The sequence below is a fragment of the Pomacea canaliculata genome, linkage group LG12 (genome assembly GCF_003073045.1).
Source record: "Pomacea canaliculata isolate SZHN2017 linkage group LG12, ASM307304v1, whole genome shotgun sequence".
NCBI lineage: Eukaryota > Metazoa > Mollusca > Gastropoda > Architaenioglossa > Ampullariidae > Pomacea > Pomacea canaliculata.
In genome coordinates this window covers 22569203-22593985 of record NC_037601.1, presented here as the reverse complement: position 1 = coordinate 22593985, position 24783 = coordinate 22569203, and the positions used below count along the sequence as shown (strand labels likewise).

The 24783-nt window shown below is 42.9% G+C and overlaps 2 protein-coding genes across 2 annotated transcripts in view; both read left to right on the top strand.

Annotated features, from left to right (window-relative positions):
• LOC112576597 (inositol 1,4,5-trisphosphate receptor type 2-like) overlaps nt 1-16767 on the top strand; it is a 141807-nt gene extending 125040 nt beyond the window's left edge. Inside the window, 22 exon segments of the mRNA XM_025259175.1 lie at nt 594-693; nt 1030-1080; nt 1488-1532; nt 2551-2745; nt 6581-6721; nt 6969-7118; nt 7216-7317; nt 7634-7717; nt 8106-8291; nt 8736-8841; nt 9427-9545; nt 9958-10127; nt 10228-10371; nt 10729-10890; nt 11244-11352; nt 11914-12037; nt 12264-12439; nt 12810-12962; nt 13070-13147; nt 13391-13510; nt 13726-13863; nt 14246-16767. Coding sequence (XP_025114960.1) covers nt 594-693; nt 1030-1080; nt 1488-1532; nt 2551-2745; nt 6581-6721; nt 6969-7118; nt 7216-7317; nt 7634-7717; nt 8106-8291; nt 8736-8841; nt 9427-9545; nt 9958-10127; nt 10228-10371; nt 10729-10890; nt 11244-11352; nt 11914-12037; nt 12264-12439; nt 12810-12962; nt 13070-13147; nt 13391-13510; nt 13726-13863; nt 14246-15151 — 3559 coding nt within the window. The 3' untranslated portion in view covers nt 15152-16767.
• Nucleotides 16768-19773: 3006 nt separating this feature from the next.
• On the top strand, nt 19774-22678 carry LOC112577060 (neuronal acetylcholine receptor subunit alpha-7-like). The gene has a single exon (XM_025259970.1). The coding sequence runs from the start codon at nt 20414-20416 to the stop codon at nt 21620-21622; it is 1209 nt and encodes a 402-aa protein (XP_025115755.1). The 5' UTR covers nt 19774-20413; the 3' UTR covers nt 21623-22678.
• The last annotated feature ends 2105 nt before the right edge of the window (nt 22679-24783 follow it).

Genomic DNA, 24783 nt, shown 5'->3' with positions numbered 1-24783 from the left:
TTTGACTGGAATCATGTCTGTGAGTAGTCCTGCTGATAATCCTGGCTTACAGTAGATGGCTATGTGCACCACACAGCATCTGCTACAGCCGCCACTAGACAACATGGCCTAAAAGCACATCTTAGAAAGTACTCCAACCCTTAGATGAAAGCATTTGTCTGACATTTCTGAGTATATAACCATATTATGCATACACATGTCTGTTATTCGACATGTACAGCTAGATAGTACTAGGTAGGATATACTTTTAATACTTGGTGTAATATTTAAAGACAAAATTTATTAAATCTTTACACAAGCTCTAAAATTTGCTGTTAAACATTTTCGGATTGCAGCGAAACTGTAAGAATTTATATTTGGACAATTAGTAAATGTGAAAACTTTTCTTTAAAGATCTTTAGCCCTTTAAAACACGGGAGAAAAAAGAAATTGTTCTTCATGAACAAAAATACTTTTCAAACAGAATTTGAAGAAAATAAAAATACAACAAACAGGAAGTAAAAAGTCTCCTTTTAGCAGGTTAGATGATAACCTGTCATTAGCTCTGTCCTGTTGCTTAATGTGATTTGGGTGCTGACCCTTGACCTGTCCAGGCGCAGCTTGCTTGCGCAGCATGAAGCCCGCGTGAAGGAGGCTCTGGCCAACATGACCAACTACAACACGTCCCTCACGGTGGGAAAGAAAGCTCTGCAGGTGGGCGCTGATTTCTGTAGTTTTCCTCTCCCTTAATTTAATGATTTATTACTTGTTCTCTCTCACGACCATGTGCAAACTGCATCTGAACAATATAAATCACTATCATACTTGTGCAATTTGTATTTTATGTGTTATATATGTAGACAGTGCAGCAATGATCTCTTCGGGGACAGTTTGGATGTGCTTTCATAGCTGTGGGTCTTCAGTCTTATAAATTAACACTTTTTTAGGGTGAAAACTAGACATAATAGTTTAAGGTTTTTATCAAGTGATTGCTCGAAAAAATCTACAATGATGTCTGCTCCATCATGAAATCTGACTTAACTCTTTCAGCAAATTCAAATTTTCGAACAAAGGATGAAGACGGAGAGACTGGGAGGATGGGTAAGTCATCTGTTCTTTAGGACATCTATTTCAATTTGTTATCTCAAGAGAGCTGTTGTGTATCTGTTGTCTTTTTTCCATTATTTCACCATTTCACCGCTGCAGCGTGTAGCTGACCATATTTCCTCCAGGAGTTCAGTTGGCTATAGCTAACGCTTTTCAAATGCTAGCTTTTAAAGCCACCAAATAGAAAAATCTCATCAAAAAAGGGAAACCCCTACGCCGTGTATTTTTTAATACATATTTTCGTATGACAGCACAAAGTAGTTTTCTCATGCACCAAAATGAAAACAAAATCCATGTCTAACATATTATTTTTAACTTTACTTTTTCCTACAGTGAAACTAGAAATAAAAAAATTAAATCATATTAATTCCTTCAGCCCTGTGGGTGCTTGCTTTCTTTAGGAAGCGAACGACATTAACACTTTTGAGAACCCTGTCTACAAGCCTGTAAGTCTATGGGCCGCTGACTGGTTTTTCCTCTTTTCTTGGTTGTGGTTTACTCCATTGCCCTCGGATACTTCTCTCCTGACCTCAGATGTATCCTGTATCCCATTATCATTTTCCTTTCTTGTGTTCTTGCATGTCTTAATAGCTCCTCAGACTTTAAGCGCTGTAGATATTTTATTTCAGATCCAGCCTTATTATATTTTACTCAGTTTTCAACAGAAATATCTGTGAATGAAAGAAAGAAAATATTAAGTTTTAATATTTTTGTAATGCTTAATTCAGGTTTGCTGTATTTTTCTTTACAAAATAAATATCACTGCGCATAATGACATTGAGAATAGAAAAAGAAAAAAAGTGTTTATATATATATTACTATTTTGATAGGTACAAAAGAAACAAACACAATTGTACTCGCACAAAAACAAACACACACTTCTTTCCCAACTAACACGAGCTTAAGCACTAACCGCAGATGATAGGAGATGGGATATATAAGTAGTATCCTTGAACTACTGGTAAGCGCTTAAACTGGCAGGATAACAAATAAATATACTTATCTGTTTTCCTAGATTAGAACAAACTACAAATTTGAAAAACAATCTGACACTTTCGAAATTCTTTCATGACATTTTCATTACTAAACTGTCAGTGAATTGTAATACATCCTGAATTTCATATTTGATTGTGGCTCCTTTCCGAACACTTATCACGGGGAAAGTAAATACTACAAACCATAGAAACCCTGCTCAACATTCACTGTCACATTGTGGGCATGAATAAGATTCGAGTCTTGTTTTTTAATCTTCTCAAATTTAATTAAGGTCGTCCCACAACATACTACTCCACGGTCAAAACCTTTTATCGTAAAGTTCTTTCACAAAGCCCTTTATTGAAGCCCCTCCTCCACAAAACCCGCTTCGTGAAGCTCTCCTTCATTAAGTCCCTTTCTATGAAGTCCTTCTGTACAAAGTCCCTTTTGATGAAACCCTTCTTCACGAAGCCCTGTTTCACTTCTAAGCGAGCCCTGTGCCGAGCCATCCAACCCAGTGACGAAATCAAACTCCGGCGCAGACTCACATGGCGCCGGAAGTCGTCAAAGGAGAGAAGCAGCAAGAAAAACAGAGAACTGCGCAACGGAATCAGTGCCTCAAAAGATAGTGAAGCTCTCATTGGTGAACAGACAGAAATTGAACTGTCAGGGGGAAAGGTCGAGGTAAGCGGACCAAGCATGTCCACACCCGAAGAAGCACGCTTTGACCTTGTTTTCCTGCTTGCACTGATTGCAGTCACTTAATTAACAGTGTTGGAATCCCATTTACTTGCTTTGCTTTGGTGTCAGTAGGGGGTCATTTCTTTTCTAATTTCTTGCATGCTTTTTCTCTAACGTCTTTGGCTTATGTCCATCTGTTGTAAGCCCTGGTTGCAATGTCTTCCATCTGATGTCAGCCCTGGTTCAATGTCTCTAGTGCAGTGATGCTGTTTCTCTGTTTAATTTTTCATGCTCAAGAAGTACAACCTGATTGTTTGGCTGAGTAATGTGCTACAGAGCTATGCGGTTTACTGAGATTTCCTACGAGAATATAACGATGAGCAGAAAATGTCAAACAAAATTGTAGTCATAAATTAATCTTTTAACACACTTCTTCAGGTTTCTTTTTACATCTTTATTTTTGTTTTAATCAGTTCGTCTTCCTGATATGATGCTTTAATATGCATTTTCACCATTTGAAATATTTTGGCACTAAATTTGTTGGACAAAACATCTGCATGATAGTAGTTTTATTATTAAGTTTAACCACAGTCAAGGAATATTTTGATCAAATTTTCATTAACAGAAATGATGTCTTTATCGGATTCAAATCCCTAGAAATTGACGGTTGAAACATTTAGCGCCTGTTCCATGAAAGTTTATAATTTTCCTGAAAACTTACTCGCAAAGAAGTACGAAACGTGCATGAATATTTACATTCTTTTGTCATTGGTTAAATTTTCTTTGTTTAGTTGGTGTCTACCATATGTGAAGTGTTTTATGATGTCATAAAAGCTTGTTGGTCAACTTTGAATTTTTTTAGCTATTCTGTGTACTTTTCCCCATTTCTTTTGTTTTGTATTTCACAATGAGTGATGTTATGGGTATTCAGATGCCAAGGTTTGCTGTATTTCAAATGCGCTTTACCTGTGATTACCTGAGGCACGCTTGACCTGATGCAGGCTTTTTGTGCAATAAGCTTACGTTGTGATGATGGCTTCTGCGCAGATAACGCGAAAAAAACATTATCATACAGGTGATACTTAAGTATGAAAATTTTCATGGAACATTTCTATCCGCAAAATTACAAGTTTGTTAAAGTTTGATGTTCATAAATATGTAGACTTATAAACATATCATCGACATAGTCGTTGTCACGTGCTCGTTTATGGCATTTGTCAGAATGATTTTGTTTAATAGGCAGTTATTTATCGATGCTGGTTATTTACAAAATCAGCCAGGAGCATTTAATTTCTGATATTATAATAAAACTTCTCTATTAAGACTGGCTAAACTTCCACCAAAATCGCATCGTAACTGAGAGGGGTCAAAGGTTAATTAGTCCTTTTCATTCTAGAAACCATGACTTCGAACACCTATAAATGAACGCTCAGTTATTTAAATGTTGAAATACAGATTTTAAAAACCATAGAAAGATTCATCGTGTTAGCTTTCGTTCGGTGATGTTTACGTATTCTGCCATTGTTTGAATGGACTGAGGGATTACATGTATAGAGGAACTAAATCACCAGGTAAGAGCAGTCGATCAAGACAGGTGTGCCGTGGTAGACAAAGACACTCTTAAAATGAATTATTTATCTTTTTGAAAAATGACTTTTGCAAAACTTCGTATTAACACAAACAGTCGGTCTCAATAATTTCATTCTCATTAACATGTGACTTCTGCAAAAGGCCGTTAATCGGGTACAATCGACTGATGTGCGCTAGTAGAGAGACAGCAGTGTACAGGGGGTCGTTCATTTCGACCAAAAGCATGTCATCCGGGTACAAAGACTGGGTAGAACCAACTCCGCTATGACCATATCGTCCCACGAAAGATCACCTTGTCCCATCACCTTGCGAATCCACCCTGACCCACGCTAAATGAAATCCCGAACAGCTACACCTATCTCATGTTAGCTTTAAACTAAATACTAACGAAGACAGTGGTTTTGAAATTAATTTTTAGAGAAAATAGTGTTAATGCGTGATTGTGAGGTTTTAAACAAACGTGTTCATATACATTTCATACAAACCTCCAAGATAAAGAATAATGACAGCAACAATTGAGAAAAACTCAATGATTTCAAAGACAATCTCGTTTACTGTGAGATTAGTTCTCTGGATGTGTATTGCTAGGAGACTATTTTCGTTTAGTAAGATCGTGGCTGACTTTGTGGAAACAACCCGTGGCTCTGTTGCCAACATTTGAAGTTCAAAGCTTCTCGTTTCGTCGGTGATCGATTCACCTTTTGACCCTGAATCGATTCTACTTCCGTAGCTGGGGCGATGTATACTTATGTGGTACGATTGGGTCATGGCAGGGTTGACTATTAGAGTGGATGGTAGATAAGACTAGAGGCGATACTTGTTGATGGAAATGATCGGCGACCCAATGAACTAACAGTCTCTTTCAAAATTTTATTTTTATTTTACGTTATTTCTGAAGAAAGCCGTAATTTAGAATAAACGGTCGGCCAGAAGCAGTCCAATTTAAACTATACTTTATTTTTAACAAGCGACTTTTGCAAAATGTCTTAGTAGAGCAGAAACTGTCGGTCGCCAGTCGTCGGGGAGATGGTCGTAATACAGATGACATTTCTAGAGTAAAACACATCAGCAAACACGAAAGATTCGGCCAAGCTTGGGCGAAGCTTGGACCAATGTTTTTAGCTTGGCCCTAGCTTGGTCCAAGGTTGGCCGGGGGGGGGGGGAAATTGGTGTTTTACGCCGTGCCAGCAACTGAGGCTATATTACGGCAAGGCAGCCAGCCCTGTAAACAGATGCCACGTGCGGAGAAAGAACAGCGTGCCCGAGACGAGAAATGAACTCTGGGCAGCCAACCTTCACTGTATTGATGACAGGCGCTGACCGTTGCGCCACCGGACCGCTCCAAGGTTGGCCGAATCTTGTCGTGTTTGCTGGGACGTCCGTGAACACTTTCTGTTTGCGTCTAAGACAAGTCGCAATACGGAAGGCCTTAATGAGGTTTTTAAATATAAGATAATAGTAATCTGGAATTTGGGGTGAGTGTTCAATGGAAAAGTAGTGAGTTGTGGAGTTGTCGTAGGAAGTGTTCTATGTGTCATACCCCAACACATAAACATTTTCTTTCTCCTCTTAGTGTCTTCTTGTCGCGTTGATGAGTTCTTGTCCAGGGTGGTCTACCGCTTACTTTTCACATATCTGTTATGTTGGCTTTGTTAGAGGCTTTTAATAAGTTTCTCAGTTTTTAAGACGGTGGTGGCAGGTTTTTTAAAGTCGCGCCTGTACACAAAAATAAACCAATTATAAAAATGTACACCTTCTCTTTTTTTTGTAGTTTATTTGGGTTAAGGCACATTCGTCTGGAAATAGTTTAGGATGGCTTTGTTTTTATAGTGGGAGAAGTGTGTCCATCATTATGGGACAGACCTAAAGCTTCATTGGCTGACAGTAAAAAGAATACCATATCTTTTTGTCGTTATAATTACGGAAAATGTAAGCGAGACCTGACAGGAAGAATTCAATTTTGTGACCAGTACTGCATTTCATTGTTATGAAAGTGTAGACTTAATGTGAGAATCACTTGTAAAACTCGTGACAAAATAGTTCACGAGGTAACTGAAGAAACAAACTATTAATGGCTGCTGTTTGCGTGAACTTTTAGCCTCAAGTGTGAAGAGAGAATCGAAGCAAATGTCATCTATAAAGTGAATAGGATCAAGTAGTAGAGTTCGATGAAACGACGAAAATGATGTGTGTATATGTGCGCATGCGTCTGGCTGGATGTGTGTGCACGTGCGTGTGACGTCAACAGGAGGTCAAGATGGAGGAGGACGTGGAGGTTGCCCTAGACGAGGGTGTGAAAGATATGCTGGAGTACAAAGATGACGGCTACATCGAACTCGTCCTCAAGCTTCTGGCTCGCATCTGCGATGGACAGCACACTGGTCTCCAGGTCAGTTTGTCTCATCTAGTTTCTCATCTACAGTTGCTCTTAATTATCTACAGCTTACAGCAAGCGGTCATATCCAAGTGTACTCTCTATTGTAGTTCTTGTTGTAAAAGGCCTCCTCGAATCGTTGATAGTCTATGTCTAGTATATCAAAAGAAAGTTTTTGGAAAGATTCTTTGTTGTGAACAGTAATCTCTAGTCGGAGCTTAGTATTGTGATGTGATCACCAGGAAGCCATTTCTGTTTCCAGAACTACCTTCGCGAACAGCCAGACAATGTCAAGTCCTTCAACATTGTGGGCGAGACAGCGCAGTTCCTCAATGTCGTCTACACTACCATCACCAACAAGACCATCGACCTGGTCATTCAGCTCTTCAGCACACTGACAGAATTCTGCTCTGTACGTCGTAATCACGTGACATTTTTCTCTAAATGACTTTTCCATTGTCTCTCCTTCTTAACTGTAGTGTGAATCTCTTTTTCCTCTGTTCTTAAAGGGCAACCAGGAGAATCGGGTTTCGGTATATGACAAAAAGGTCATCGACTACATCAACTTTATTCTCAGGGCAGGTGACATTGCAGACTGCCCCATTGAGAAGGTGATTACATACAAGAAAATAGTATCACGCTTTAAATATTCTTGGGAAAGGATTGCGTCTGCAATTGAAAAGATAATATTTATTCTGTAGCAGATTTTCTATGTAAAACATTTTTTTCTTAAAGACATTGGGCTACTATATCTCCCTTTAAGGAGTTAAAAGTTATCAAGTATGTCTTCTAGAATAATTTTACTGAACATAAAAACATTACTTGCAGTGCTAGCAGGAATCTTCAAATTAATTACCAAATAGGATAAAAGGACTGTACAGGGCAGATGATATGTCACCACTTACAGATGTTTTCATGCGACTGCAGGTCATCGAGCTTCAGCAGACCATCGGGAGCCTTGTCATCGCTCTCATCGAAGAGAATGGACCAGGAGCTTCACAGGTGGCTAAGGTCAGGTTAAAAGTCATTAAAAATCACAACATGAGTGATAGAAAAATTTGATAAATATATACATCACTAATCTTTCCTGTGTAATCTTTCTTTAAACAATTATCGTTGTACGTTGTATAGCAACAGATGACAAACATCTGGTCACTTGTACTCTCTCATCTCTTCTTTCAGATTCACTTCCGCCCTCATGTCTTCCTTTACTGTTAGTCCTCGCTTTAGGCTAAAAGTGTGTAGGCAAAACTAGTGTGTCACTGTGTAGACTTTGTACTCAAATGTCACTGTGTACACTTTATACTCAAATGTCACTGTGTACACTTTATACTCAAATGTCAAATGTCGTTGTGTACACTTTGTACTCAAATGTCACTGTGTAGACTTTGCTGTTCAGGAGGTGAAGGATGCCCTGGACAAGGAGGCGGTGTGCCGGTGCCTGACTGCATGCTATGAGATGTACCAGGCGGAGAAGAAAACCAAGCTGGAGGGCCTTGGGAAGGGACCTGATGGTGCAGGAGGCTACCTTCAGTCCGCCAAGACCATCGCTGCTTTTGGAGGGAGCCTGCTGCAGGGAGTTGTGGTGAGCTGTGTTCGTCATCACATGTAGCTAGGCGAATATAAGAAACTGTGGCTACAGCTTTTCCTGACTGTGCTCATGCAAAATGAACATCACATCACTCAGCATCACAAATTTGAATTTTGGGGAACTCATGACATCATCAAGGAAATGTAGTAAACGTCGTGGGGATTATCGTCTAATTTATTCTAAAAATAGTTTCCAATCACATTATTGCTACTAATGCGTCATCCTCGTTCCTGATTATCATGCTTGTCTTTACTCACTTTAATTATTTTAGTATTCAGTTTAATAACTGGGACAGAAACTTCCCGCTTGTTATTTAATAACAGCGTCATGCTCCAAAAGATCGATTAGTAATAACTATAATACCTTTTGGACAACCATCGTAAGTACAACACGCTTTATATTAAATGTAAACCAATAATAAAACTGTTTCTCTAACAGAAAGGGAAGAAGAAAAACGCCCTGAAGGAGAGTGTCATGGAAGTGGGTTTCACATACTATCTCATCCTGGCTCGCATGACCGACATCGACCCTCATTTACCTGACAGTAAGTCTTCCTCGTCTTAAATCGATATTGTGTCTGTCATCTCATTTTTGTATTCTTTCCGTCTAGACTTTTCCGGTAGGCATTGGAATGGATTTGAAGACATTAGTATTCGTCGTATTCTGCGATCTTGTTAAAGATAGAAATGTTTGTCGACAGTTTAATGTTTATATATATATATATAATATTTTTCTTTATGAATGTTTTCATTTGTTTGATTAACACAGTTTTCTTGTCATCCATTTATTCTTTTCTCAATTACTATTTCTGATTTTCTTTCTTACCTTCTGTTTTGGTTTGTTTGCTTGCATTAGTTAATAGGTTGCTAAAGAAAGACTATGTTTTCGTTTTTTCAAGTCCTTAATTTAATGTCTTTTTTAATAAAATAAGAGAATGAACTTGAGATAGAACATTTGTATTAAATTATACATAATGGAACGTCCGAGTAACACGGCTGTTTTTTATCATTTACTGACATGCAAGATGTTTTGACTCTCACCTTACATTCAAGTTTAAGTCTTGTTTATCTCATCAGACTTTAACATTCCCGTCTTTGTAACCTGACCTTTACATCTCACCTGTCTATAGGTCTTCAGCTGACCCCCGACAAGCAGAAAGCCCTTGACTACTACAAGAAGAATTGTCTGTCCATTGAGATCGTGAAGGAGGATATTCTACAGAAAGTCAACTTTAGAGTCAAAAACAAAGTACATAAACGCTTTGTAATTATTATTAATAACATTTGGCGTAATTAGTTGTTAAACCTCTGCACCAAAAAGATAAAGTATTCACTGTTATTGCAATAAACAAATGGAAAAAAAACAAATATCCTGTGCATTCAATAATTCAGTCATTTAAAGCTTTATAGTGGCATTGTCATTATCGTATTCATAATTTGAAATACGAAGTCAAATGTGTGAGCATATCACTGTTTCCCTTATCTCTTGAGCGCAGTATATTTTCTTAACCCCCTAACAAGAATTACATTTTATGTTTAGATTCTTTGTCGTGGTCATTGTGAAATAATGATCTACGCTGGGTAAGATTAAGTGATGAACTCTGATTACCTGCATCCTCATTATGACTCATTATCATCGTGATAGTATTCCTTTTTCCCAGAGTGTTCTGCGCGAAGAAGTAAAGGAGAAGCTGAAGTGGAACGTGGATCGTACGTCGCCCACCAACAAGATCCGCGACTTGATGGGGTGGACACGGGACATCATGAGGGACATTTCATATCAGCGCAAGATCCTCGACAATCCCATCGCCAAGATGTTCACCAAGGGCTGGTGAGTCACCATGTTGTTGCTGATATTCCTCACCGCAGTACTGTCTATGGAAGAAGCTAGGGAAGGCAACCTAATGAGTGTGTGTGGGCCTGTGTTACAGGCTGTTGTGGAACTACGGCGCCACAGTGCTGAGCCTTGCCATCAACGTGATGATGCTCGTCACGTGGAATGCTCAAGCCTCTGTTGAGGACTTCGAGAAGCTAAAGAACAACAACAACATAACCATCAGTCCACTGACTTACGAGTAAGCATTTGTACCAGTAGATACATTGCAAATAAATAAATCACAGCTGCCTTTTATGTTGTAAGAATGTAAGTAGTCTTTACAAATTGTGCAGGCGTCATCCGTAATTTAAATTTCGGTCCAATAACATTTTTTCCTCATTGATAACAGAAGAAAGATGAAAAATATGTTGTTACTGATAACAGACCTTAGATCCTTCAATCTCCTTAGGCGGTTTAATTTCAAAATAAACAAGAAAGAAGTCAAACAGCTGTGAAAAGTAACAAAGCAGAGGCATTAGCGATCGTTAATAGCGGTCTTAGAAGATGAACGCAAAGGTTGCTGCACGTCTGACGGCTCAGTTATATGGCCGTGCAGCCCCAAGCCCAAAATAGTCAACATGGCGGACCAGGACTACACCATCATCCTCTGGGCTCTGGGCGGCGTCCACAACCTCTTCTCGCTGTTTGTTCTCATCTCCTACCTCTTGTCCAATCATCCGCGACTTCCACGCTTGGTTGATGTTAGAAACTGCTGGAGGTAATCAATTGGAACTCTTTGTTCTTGACATATATACCTAGTTTTCAACTCCATGCTTCGGTCGTACACATATGCCTTGTGTAGTGAGTAGAATGACTAAGAGGACTGGAGCATGGAACAGAGTCACCAATATTTGGCAAGGAAGTCGTTCTAAAGTACAGTACCCTAAAACTGGAACTTCTACCCCACTTACATAGAATATTTGCTAATATTTCTCGAAGAAAAGGGAAAAGTCTACCTTAAAAAGTTCGGATGCTGTACAAGACATAAGGAAGAGTATCAGTGATTATTGTGTACGTGTTGTCTACACCTGGCGCGTTGTCCACATCTCACATAGGAAGTTTATGTGACAGGGGAATGGTGGGAAACAAGCCAGCGGACGAAGAAGAGACGACCAAAGAAGACGACACTGTCTCCAAGCTGCACATCCAGTTCTTCAGCTTCACTACCTTCTACTACCTTGTACGTCCTTCCCCTTGCTTCGACCTTTGAGCCCTGACCAGTGGCGTAGGAACCGGAGAGGGTGGGGAGGCAACCTTCAAAAAAAGACATTGGGAAGACAAGAATGTGAACGCTGCTCGCTGTCAGCATGAAGTATGCCCCCTCCCCCCCTCAAACGCCGAGCATCCTCCTACGCCACTACTGACTACATCCATGTATTCATGTCATCAATACAGTTAGACCGCACCTTCCTCCTTCACTATTCCTGCCAGTCATCTCACCTGTCTCCACTTTCATATATTATTACACCGGCCATGCTCTTGGTCGTTAAGCAAGGGCTCGTGCATGTGTGTGTGTATATTTATGCGTGTGTGATCGTTTGCGTTAAAGCATTTCGTCACTGTTGTCTCAGTACTCACAGCAAATTTATACAAATATTGTTAAATGTAATAACCGTGACAAATTTATCATAAGCCAAATTGTTTTCTCTGAGTGTGCAGATTCGTGTAGGCAGATATGCCAATCAGAATAAAAAAAACATTAAAATGAATAAAGAAGGCTTACCTTCACACTTTGTTCTAGATGTTCCTGGGTATGTCTGTGGCTGGTACCATGTTTCACGGGTATTTCTTCGCTTTTCATCTCCTAAACGTTGTCAACAACAACCAGCTTTTGTCGGGTGTCATCAAAGCTGTTACGCTAAACGGTACTTCCTCTCTCTCTTACTGTATTTATTTTTGGCAATGCTAGTACACGACTACCTCACCCTGTAGAGGTCATCGATAGTGCTGTCACTAGACAGTGCCACTATTCAAAACACGTGATTTGAACGGAAAGTTCATATGATACCCAGATACACGTTTATTTAATGAGATTTGACTATGTTTATTCAAAATAACGAGGTTTAACCCGATGTTCTACCTGTGTTGCAGGAATGTCTCTTCTGTGGGTGGCAGTGCTAGGCTTCATCGTCATCTACATCTACTCATTGTTAGGCTTCGCTCTATTGCGGTCTTACTTTGATCCAGGCAGTTACCTGTACTGCAGCACCTTGATCGAGTGTACCGTGACGGTCATCAGATACGGACTCATCGGAGACATGTTCGAGGTTCGTTTTTCTCTGTAGACCTTGACTTCGTGTGTCATAAGTATAGCTGAACTGGCCAAATATATTGTGACAAATCATTCTTTAAAATATTGGTAGAAACAGATGTTTTAAATTCTTGTTCTAGCGCTGGAATTATAGAAATATTGTCCAAACTGTTGCTGATTCAGAGGGTCCTTTGCTCACAGGACAAGTTTTAGTTACCTGATTAGTTAACTGCCTTTTGGATGAGGTTAGACGTGTGTTTGAATGGCGATCTAGATGTGTATAGACTGATAACTAGGTATACTAATTTGCTCCCGAGCACGTAGTAAGCACGTGCTACAACAATCACTGACATGTGGAGAGGGTAACTACTTTGGTGACGTCACAGGAGATCAAGGTCAACCCACAGGGAAGCTCCTTCAGCAGCTTTTGGCCACTAGTTGTGTACCACGTGTCCTTCTTCATCTTCATCACCACCATCGGCCTCAACATTATCTTCGGTATCATCGTGGACACCTTTTCCGAGCTCAGGGACTTAAAGGTAAACGTTTTCTGCTGCATCTGTATGCCTCTTTCCGTGTCTCAGAGAGAGAGAGAGGGAGGGTATGTGAGTGCTCTGATGTCATCTACCTGCGTCTGTCATTGCAGTGGAGGGCTGAGTCAGACATGAAAGACACGTGTTTCATCTGCAGTCGCAACAGCTACGACTTTGAGCACCACGGCAAGGTAGGAAAAGCGAGGATGCAGTTATCGATTATTTCCATTTTTTTTTTCCTCCACACCTTCTACTCTTTGGTTCTATACTCATCTCTGTGTCATCTCTTCTACACCCCTCCTTAATTATTCTGGAAATAACAATCAGAGCTAATTTCACTTGTCTAGCTTCTCTTGTTTCGCTTTTTTGTAACCGATTTGTCTGTCTTGTATCCGGTACATGGATGGTGTGTATGTTTGTGTGTGCGTGTTCAGGGCTTTGACTGGCACGTGCGACATGAACATAACATGTGGGCCTACGTGTACTTCATCATGCACCTGGATGACATTCAGGCCAGCGACTACACAGCTCTGGAGTTGTACGTGGCGAGGCTGGTTAGTACCTTCTGGTCATACAGTCTTGTGTTTGTTTTCCTTGACTTTGTCGTTTTAACTTGCCTAACCTTTATCGCACAGAGTGTCTGTATGACATGTGTGAATGAGATTGTGCGAACGTGATGGTGATAGCATGAGCGAATGTCATTTGCTGAAAGTGATGACTGTGTCCCTATAGTTTTAACTGCGAGGGAATTGTATTTTCCTGTCTAAAGATGGAGAACGAGAACTATGAGTTCATGCCCCTCAACAGAGCCCTGTGTCTGTCGTCAGTGGACATCGACTCCACAGAGTCCAAGATAGATGAGTTGCTGCACCAGGTGACCTCCATCGCCAAGAAACAGCGAGAAGATGTGAGTGAGGCCGCCATACTTGCAGTAGGGGAGAGAACCTGCGTTACAAGCAGCGTAATTGGTTGTTAGTCACAGGAAGTCCTGCTTTTGTCTCCATCCGTCTTTGTGTGTGTGTGTGTATTAATTACCTGGGTGATTGTGAAACTTTATTGTAATTAATATGACCTTCTGCAGGTTTGCATAGGTGGCTGTGATTCACCGTCGGTCTGTCTGTGTGACCTTCCCTGTCTGACTGCATCTCTCTTTCGTTTGTGTGACTGCGTCTCTGCTTATTTGTCTGTGATCTCTCTTTCTCTCCTTCTTTCTCTTTTCCTTGATGTGGGTAAGTGCTCGCCCATTTTGTGCACCAGAGCCCTGTAACCCTGTGTGTGTCCATGTCCAGGAAGCCGAGAAGAAGCGCAAGATGGAGAAGCTGAAGCAGAGACGCTGGCAGGAGAAGCACCGCCGCTTCATCTTTGGCGTCACGGCCAGTGAGTATGACACGGACCGTGACCCTCTGCTGCCCCAGTCACGGGCCGTCAGTGTCGACCGCTACGTGTCGCGCGAGGCCAGCGCGTGCAGGGACTCCGCCCCCACCAACGGCTACAGCCCCGAGGATGGTAACGGAAACGGTAACGGCGAAGGCGACGCTGGCGACACGGAGCGCAAGGACTCTCAGGCCAGCCTCGTCCGCTTCCTGGCTCCGCCGCCCCCAGACTTCTTACGCCAGGTCCCCACAACCACCTCGCCCTCCCCGCCGGCTGTGCTGCCTCGTCAGCTGGCGACAGACATGACCCCAATGACCTCGTCGCCGCAATTTTCCTCTCCTTCTACACCCCCCTCGCCACCTCCACCTCCACTCCCACCTCCTCCTCCGCCTCTCCCGCCGCTGTCGCCGCCGTCGCAGCAAACGCCTTCACCTGAACATCCACAGCAGCAACACCAGCAGCGGCCGTCAGCACTGCCATTCCACAGCGCCATCGCCGCCATGGCGGCCTCTGTTAGACGAGCTCACTCCGACGAGGGCATGGATGACGTTCTGTCCGACAGTGACTCTGGCGACAGCGTGCCCCGTAGAGGTTCCTACGACCTCCTCGACGAGGACATTCCCTTCAAAGATTCGCTCTCCCTACCCCCGCCTCCACCCCCGATGCCGGCTGTCCCATCTCTTCCTGCTTCCTTCGCTGCTTTGCCAGAGCAGACAACACCCGACTTCACAAGCTCACCGGAGTCCCCAGACGCCCCGGTGGCAACAGACAGCCCAGGGAGCGCTGAGCCGGAATCCGAGGACATATCGACGCGATTCTGAGTCAAGTACGAACGAGCAAACACTGACATCGTTGCTAAACTTGTGCTTTGTCAAAGTTTACCGAAAGAGAAAAATAAACCATCAACGCAGAAGTCTGAAGGTTCCCTTGCTCCCGCAGAGCAGTGTGTCTCATCAACTTGCATTCTCACTTCCAGGACGACGCTCTTCCGGTACAGCGGTCCTCTTGGCATCTGCTTCATTTCAGTCTTCAGTGGATGAACAAACGGCCGATATCCGTCTCACAAGTGGATTCTCAGTGGCTCGTGATGCTGGTTTCGGATTAATTATAACGTGTGGTGTTCCGTATGGAGTCATAGAAGCATGTACAACTCTTCTGTATTGGTTCTTAGAAACCTGTGGGGTCATGCTGGGTTCATAGCCATTTGCGTTGTTGAATGTCGTTAACGGAAGGCGGAAATGATGTTATCATGGGTATGCGCCGAGCTCTTGAAGATGTTTTATCGGTGATAAACGAAAGCTTCGCAAATGTATTGAGGATGACATACAGATGTATGCTTTATTGTTTACATACGGTGTGTACAAGCGCTGCAAGCACTTACCATAATATTTTGAGATTTGCTGCCGTTGTTTGCAGTAACACAATTGTCAATGCCTCAGGCTTGCTATTTCGCTATTTTCACGAATACTTTTCATAGTCAAGAGGACTTTACTCTTAATCGAAATCTTTTCACGAGCATGTTTTCCTGTCAACACTGCTGTCACGTGTCGCGAATGTGGTTCTCTAATGACACTAAATTAGTAGGAAAAGTGTTTTCTAGTGGCAAAGTTAGCAATACAGTCATTTCATTGTGTACCTACTTCTTCTCTGTCCCCTCTCTAATTCAGATTACGCCACGATTTTTTTTTGTTTTTTTTTTATTTTTTTCTTGGTAGAAGGATTACAATTTTACAAAACAGAAATACAATTTGCAGAGTTTTGAAAGTTTTAAAAGACTGTACAGTGGGTGAAAGCAAGTATAGAGACTCACCGTCCCAGCCTTGATGGTCAGCAACAAGTTCTGGTTAGGACGGTTCCATTAAGGAAGCTGAGATGACAGCTACTACAGTTCTTCAACCCCTTGAGCTCTATGAATATGAGCTGCGAAGTTTCTCACGAGTGTGTTCAAGTCAAATCTCTGTATTTCTTTGTATTTAATTTAATCAGTTATCGGCGCAGTCCCGGCAAATTGTCACAGTACCATTTTATCTGCTAGGTTATTACTTTATGTTGTGCCGTCCATTTTCAGTGCCCACTGTGTTAGCTCATTGAGACTGGGTTATTGTACAAATGTCTGCATTGCCAGTCACTTTTTTCTTGTTTATATTTTCAGCGTTCGAATTGTGTCTTCATGCAAGCATTGAAAAAATAACTGAGAAAAAAAAAAGTTGCTCGCTAATATTTGTCGAGTTTCAGATCCACTGTAACGTTGGACATTTTGCCAGCAAAAATAACGAATATAAAACATTTAGATATGTTATGTATTTAATAAGAGGATTAATATTATGACAGCGCTTGCAGGTTGCCTGGCGTGTGATGCACAACATCCCAACATAAAGACAAGGCGAGATTCGATGCTGATTATGACCTCCGGTATTCTTGAAGAATGCAGTTTCCGTGGGTGCTACCATTTTTGGTGCCTGTGGACCCAAATTTAGTGCCTGCAAAAATCTCATGGGACATATTTTGAATTTAGTTTCTGGCCTGCTATATGAGAAATAATTGCTGCATGCGTATGCTAATGAAAACATTCTCCCTCAGCTAGCCTATTATTCAGACGGTGCCCAGTGATTAAATATTGAATGAAACAGAGGTTTAAATTTTAGAAAATAGTATCTTTTAATTAATTGAACTCATCTAAAACTAATGTTTGCGCCCCGGCATTTGATTTTTAGCGTGGGTTAAATTAATTTTTGCAAAGTCTGACTTTATAAATAGGGGTGAGGTGAGGATCGCAACCTTAGGGATAAGAGACTCACCAGCTACTGTCCGTGGCTCTTACAACTGTGGGCAACAAGGATAAAGTACCATAACTGATACTAAATGTGACGATGTTTTTTTCAAGTCAGTTTTTAAACTCCATATACGCTGTACAGATTTTGCCGGAAGTGTACTACAAGCGGCAAGCGCATGCGCAATTTAACCACTAACCGTTCTGTGGTTTTGATTTTCCTTATGCAACTCCCGAAGACGATGGCCCAACCCACGTCCTCCACCTTTTTGCTTTACTTAAGTAAAATATGGGAGAACTCCGCCCGAAATGACTGCCACAGCGACAAGATCTTATAAGGGGAGGCAAACCATCGATTGTTTTTGTTTCAGGGTTTATTTTGCAAAATGCGCACAGACTGGAGTACTACTGTACTACCGAGTGCTTCACACTGCTGCTGGCACCTTCCGCTGGGTTGTCTGCTCATTTTTGTCCATGCCGGTCGTGGATGCTTTCGTTTATATTTGCTGCTGCGTTTGGTACACGTGTCCTCAGTTCAAACATCGAGCCCGTATTTTGCCAAGATATGCAGATTAACTATATGCAGATCAGTGAACAATGTGGTTCTTGCACAAACTTTCTCTCTCTCTGTGAGTCTCTAAGACCCATCCCACGATTTGCTGCTAGTAAAACAACTACAGTAAGATATCAGAATGGTTCTTGCCTGTCACACTTTCTAAATTTATATGATCTAACAAAACGTTCACATGAATAAAAGAGTTCCATTCGTTCGACAGTTAAAAGTCAGTTTGTTCAAGGGTCATGTACATGAAGTCATCTGTGGATGTGTATCGTGTATAAATCTTGAAAACAATCTCGATTGTTACTGCATTTTGGCGAGTTCGTCACATCTGCGACTGTGTGTGTGCTTGTGTGTGTCGACAATAAGCTAGACTAGTATCAAATAAAATACCAAGCCTCCCAGAAATATTTGGTGAACTTTACTAGTGCTGTTCTTCGTCGTTTTATGTTTGTATGTCATGTTTTATCCTTTTGTATTCTTTTTGTCTGTTGCCTCTTGGATTTCTGTTGCCTTTATCTTATGCCTCCTATATTTACATCCGCTCTTCTGTGCCTCCTATACTTCTATCACCTCCCCTCCTTTATGCTTATTATTTCCATCACCTTCCCTCCTCTGTGCCTCTTAAGTTTTCCTCCGCTAAAAAATGTCCCAAAGAATCAGTTTTGTGTACTCACTGTGTCAGTTCTAGAGACTGCTTCATTTCGTTATCGACTTGACTTTCTCAGGACTTTACAGACTGCGACACAAACACTCCTTTGTAAACAACTCGCCTCAACACTGTTCTCTAAAGGCGACGAACATCTACGATAGACGCAATGAGGGGCTCTCCCCACGGTCAGTCTCAGCTTAGTCACATCTTACAGTCAAAGTATGAAGATTACACTCGCCTCGCACTCTCCTACTGTTTAGCAGTAAGGCTCCAGTTCTGATGTTCCGCTTCAATTATCTTGTAACCGCTCTAGCAATCATTGTGTCACAGTTCAGCGTCCCGCTGTCTTGGGGTGTCGCCCTCCACACGTCCAGCCAACTACAATCCACTAACACAAACACACTTCACATAGAATCGGTTGATCTGTCCCCGAGGGTGGGGTGGAGGAACTCTGTTCGCTCGGCGTAACTCGGCGGGTGACGACACGCGAAGGCCGTGCTCACTGACCGTGGTGTCAAGGGTCACAGGGGAGGTACACCACGATGACGTCATGGGGTGCTCTACCCCAAGTGAGGCTGGGTGTGGGACCGAAGGCGATCAAGGAATGGTCCCGGGAGGCGATTCTTTATCCAGAAGGCTCCAGCTCATTCAGCCCATACAATTAAAACCTGTAACTGGAGGTTACACAATACTCCAGTTCTATACCATATTCTCCATTTCACACATCTTTCTCTCAGATGTTAGCGTTTCCAACTTGAAACCTACGTCAGTTCTAGTACAATTCCATAAGCAATAACAGGAAAGATGTCAGACCTCGTCTAGGCGAGGTCAGTCCACAAGGGTCAGTACCGCCACATCCAGCGTGGATGGCCACTACCCTGGTCTACTCTCTAATATCAACTCTGGACATTTACATGTCGTGACAGACACGTTTTCTTTCTTCACTATCTCGGGCCTGAGTACATTTTCTACCTCGTTCCCGCCGTTCGAAGGGGTTAAAATAACCTGAAAAACGTGGAGGCACGGACTGGTCGGTGACAATCACTGTGGTAGATAATAACCTTGAATTGTTGAGCTCACAATGCGTTGCCTTTGTCGGTAGACACATTAAGACACCACAGTGTTCATAATTTTACAGCTGACAACACTAGCTGTCATGTGAAGCCAAATCAATGTTATAAAAGTAATTGAGTGAAAGGAATGACAAAGATTAGTGTAGGTAGCATGAGGCTAAAGCAATGGGGGGTGTGGGGGGAATTGGTGTTTACGCCGAGTCAGCAACGGCAAGGCAGTCAGCCCTGTAAACATGTCACTCAGAGAAAGAACAGCGTGCCTCATAACTGCGTCTACCTCATCGTTGTCGTCGTCAGCTTGATCTTCATTGCACTGAAGAAGAGAGCTGAACCCAGGACAGCCAACCTTCAGAGTATTGGTGACAGGCGTTAACTGTTGCGCCGCCGGCTAAAGCAATGAGAAGCTGATGTTAGAAGTTGATGAAGCGATGCGCTATGATGAGTACACACTGCAAGCTGTCCATCACGATGCTTGCTCTCACAAATTATCTTGCCAGTGGTTATGAACGAATTATTGACAATACTCTCTATCTTGTCGCCCCGGGAAGCTTTCGCACGATATCAGACAAAATGGCGGACAGCACGTGCTGAAAACACTTCCGGTGCTAAAACCACTCCAATGTAACAGTCGCTGTAATGTTTACAGAAAATGTGAAGCACCTCGCCTCGAACTTCGCCATCTGCTCTATCTCTTTCTCTCTCACCCCACACACACACGCGCGCGCACGCAACAAATCAGAAATCGTTTGTCGCTAAAGCTGTTAAACAGATCCTGGCAGCCAGCCTTTGAAAATTATCATTCCTGTTGAATGTTTTTATCAGGCAACACGCTACCTTAGAGATCAGCAGTTTTGCTAAAAGCCAGCACTCGGCAGCCCTCAACAATCATTACACGCGACGAATACCGCTACCAAGATATTTAAAGGTGAAATTTGGACAGCAAAAATCACTTTGCTGTTTGGCCAGGCCATCTGTAGTGAGGGAGGACCGTACACTTGCTACAACCGTTTGCTTATATTTCACATTGCAATGCCTTGCAACATCACTGTTTTGCTTTTAACTGTCGTCCTAGCTTGCCGCTCGATCTCTGGAGCCTGGTTGGCAAACCACAGCACACGACATGTTGAGGCAGCCCTGAGACAGCACTTGTTTGGCGATAGTTACAACCCTTACATTCTCCCAAGGGACCACACGGCAGATCCCGTCAACATCTCAATGCAGTTCACCCTCAACTTTGTTCTGGAAGTGGACACGATCCGTCAAGTATTTCATTTCAATGGATGGTTTGATGCCAACTGGACGGACCCCGCCTTGGCATGGGATACAGACACATTCCCCATCACAAAAATATTTGTACCCCCAGATGCCATTTGGAAACCAGACTTATTTGTTGAAAACTCTATCAAATCCCACACACTGATCGAAGAACAGAAGATAAATCTTATTCTACATTCAGATGGAAGTGTTCAGTGGTTCCCGGGTGGAAATTTTGCGACTAACTGTCCGCTGGACATACGACAGTTTCCTTTCGACGAGCAGGTTTGTCCTGTTCAGATGCAGACGTGGGTCTACGCAGCAAAGGATGTGATGTTTCTTTCAACTGGTACAAACATCATGAATCGAGATTCTTCGGAGTGGACTGTGCTTGAAGTGACTCACGAAAAATACACCTCGTTCAGCTATGTTAGCATGAAATTTTCTGTGCGACTGAAGCGTCGGTGGGTGTACTACTGGTTTCGCCTGCTGATGCCCGTGCTCCTGGTGTCGGCCTTGAACTGTGGTGTGCAAGTCCTGCCCTGGCAGAGCGGCGAGAAGATGGGCGCCAGCCTCGCCATCTTCCTGACCCTCACCGTGCTGATGACCGAGGTGCAGGCCAGTCTGCCCAACAACGCACAAACCATCTGCTTCCTCAGCGTCTTCGTCGCCGCTCATATGGTTTTCGGCGTGCTCTCCGTCTTCTTCGCTATCGTCTCTGTCCTCCGTCATTGCAACCGCAACCACAGCGATGGAACGACTGATGTCACTGGGGGGATAGGGGGGTTGGACAATGACCAATCCCCTGCTGTGAGTATGACGAGCAAAGGTCAGGTCACTTCTGCCGCTGTTAGCGCCAAGATGGCTGATGGGTTCAAGACCAGCAGATGCTCCTCGTTCCTGAATGATAAACTGAGTATCGCATTCCTCATCACTGCCAACATCATTTGCTGTTTTGTGCTTGGCTTTCTTATCATCTGGTAAATATGAGCTACGGTCAAGTGTCGCCAAGTTCTAAGTTCATTGCGTTTTATTCGTATTTTCCATCCTGCGTGAACACCTCACCTATAGCCCTTTGACCTACTGCGTGACCCTAATGTAGACATTACAAGGTTATGCACCGTCCTGAACGCAAGTTTAAAATTTATGATGAGTTGTTCTTATTTTAAAAATTTGGCAAGAGCAACAAACAAGTTCAATTAACTTTTCATTAAATACATAAATTGATAAACTTGACCAAACAATGAAGATACAGCTCAAAGTAACATAAGACAAATGCAAATTGTTCTATAGCACAAAAGTCTACTCAAATACTGAAAATATAATGCAGCACAATATCTATATCTTCCATATTGCTAGGAGAGAGGTTTACACAGCAAGATCATATTTATGAAATTAGTGTATGATCACTAAAGACATCCTAAAGTCCATTTGTGGAAACCGATTCTTATTACTAAGCCTGTTTGTCCCCTCCCTCCGTGGAGCATAGGGCCGCAAGCACACCACGCCAGTGGATACATTTGTAAATATGATTTATATGACAATCGTTGAAACTCCTACAATCGCTAAACATACATATTCGACGATGTGAGCTGTCGTGTTAGGTTTTGAACACCTTTAAATATTGATTTATAATTATTGATGTATAATTATTGATGTATAATTATTCCAATGTATAATTATGGGCAAGTGTGTGTTGGAGTGAGAGAGAGGGAGGAAAGTTCTTTATAAAAGTAATTTTTGTGAAACGCTATATTTAAGTGTAACTTACATTTGAACTTAGCACAATGTACCCAGGATTTTTGGTAAAGGCCTACACGACACACTCGGGCAGAAAGAAGCCTGAGGCTTATCTCGACACATCAAGTAAAACAGCTTCTGATACATCTAAGCGTGTGTGTGTGGATGTTACACAGTTATAAAATAGTACTGGATATAAATTGTATCAACTAATCAAAAAGTAAATAAACAAGATGAATTAAACGCTTTATTTGGCTTCTAGTGTCCATGGTTTAAAAAGTTCCAAGAGAATGCATGTGAAGATAATAGGAAAAGAGATGAGTTGAAGATTGAACAAATAATTTTTATCCAAATATAAAAAAAGGACCAAGATGATGACGAAGAGTACCTTACATGTGTGTCCGGGTAGACCAAAAGAGGATGATATCATTCAGTTCAGGCGTTGTTGCTCCTGTCGACCATCAGTGCAATGAAGATCAAGCTGTCGACGACAACGATGAGGTAGACGCAGACACTGTTCAAGGTGTGAGACAACTTATGCCGCGCCACGGAAGAGATGCTGCCCGGCTGCATTAGCATCCTCGCCATTGTTAACCCCAGTCTGTCCTGCACGTGGGAACACAATGTAGACACGAACCCTGACCCCGTTATTCTGGCCATTGTGGGTTGACCTTACGTTCGGACTACGGCCTCTGTTGTTCCCCCACTGGACGGAATGTCACTGATAGCGCTAGACACAGAACTGGACAGGTAAGTGGTTGGACAAACAGTGTTTGTCTAGACCTTCAAGTTCATCACTGACGATTTCGTCCTTGTGTCTATAAACGTGGGTGATTCCAAAAGAAACCATTGACTGTTGTGAAGTCTCACACCTACATAGAGACCATCTGACGACGTGTCCACTCAACCACCACTAACCCTGATTTTATCCTTTTCTCCTTATCGGTCGAAGGGTCCACGTTTTGCAGCCATGCCGCAAAATAGGAGCAGCCAGGCACTTGTAAATTTTAAATTTGATCTCGAAGGTGTTGCTCCCGCTGTCCCATATATCATTCACCCCATGTTGTCGCCGCTGTGATACTTTGACGAATGTCTGCCACCCAACTGCCGTCTTTGGAGAGTCATACTCGGGTGCTTGATACTCTGTACTTCTTCAAGTGCCACGATATTCAACTGGGTCCGTGCTTTTCCCTGTCCGACCGTGTTGACCGTTGTTTTGCTGTTGTCCGTGATGTCCATGCTACATTTGCTTGCACTGGTGGCGAGTGTGTGATAGCCAGCAACTCATCGCTGCTGTCTGCCATCAGACCGATGTTATTAGCAAAGCGAAAGTTGCTTAGCGGCATTATTTCCCCAAAACGGCTACCCAAATGAGGGTTTCCTCGCAAGATCTCGCAGAATCCTCGCGTTTCCTCGCAAGATCTCGCAGAATCCTCTCGTTTCCTAGCAAGATGGCCGCCCCCACCATTCGACTTCCGGCGGCTGTGACGTCACGGCTCCCCAAAACGGCTACCCAAATGAGGGTTTCCTCGCAAGATCTCGCAGAATCCTCGCAAGATCGGACTGTGGGGGCGGCCATCTTGATGAGGTCATATCCGTGGCGACCATCTTGTCGGCCAACTTGCCGGAGGATGCTGTGAGATCTAGCGAGGATTCTGCGAGATCTCGTGATGATGCTGTGAGATCTAAAGGCCTATTCCCACGTTGCAATGTTGGGCACTTTGCGGGGTTAGCAGCCCCCGCAAGGCCTTGTCGAGTTGTGCACACGGCACGCAGAGAGGCCTTGCCGCTGGGTTGCAAGATATAGAGCAAGGACGACCTACTTTGTAGAGCTGTAGCCAATCGGAATGCTTGAACACAGTAGGCTCCCTTTTCACATCAACAATGGCCATGTGGTCGGACAAGAACTGCGTGAAGATGATTGCGATGTGGGAAAATTATCCGTGTCTGTTCGACACTGGAGACCCAGACTACATGAACAGGTATAAGGCCAAAAATGCCTTGACAGAAATTGCCCGTGCTATAGGCAATGGGATAACTGGTAACAATTATCTTATCTTTGCTTCGATGATTGTGTACTGTTTAGATTCAGTGATTAAAACCTTTGCTCACCCAAAACGGCTTGTGCTACGACCCGACGGTCAGCTGCCCTCCACAACAGGAATGGCAGGAACTCTCCCGTGGATATCCGAGGACACTTTCCATACGAAGCTCACACGGTTTGGGTAAAACGGCCCCAGCCTACACTGCCCGGCCCACACTGCCCACATTAGCCCGGCCTCCCGCCGTCCTTTCCGACACAAGACGCTCCTCTCTCCACAGAGCCCAGGTCAGAACTGCCACGAGGGACGCTGCTATCTGGGGGTGACTTCCTGTCGCCCAGGGGCTGTGACCAATCGCCAGCC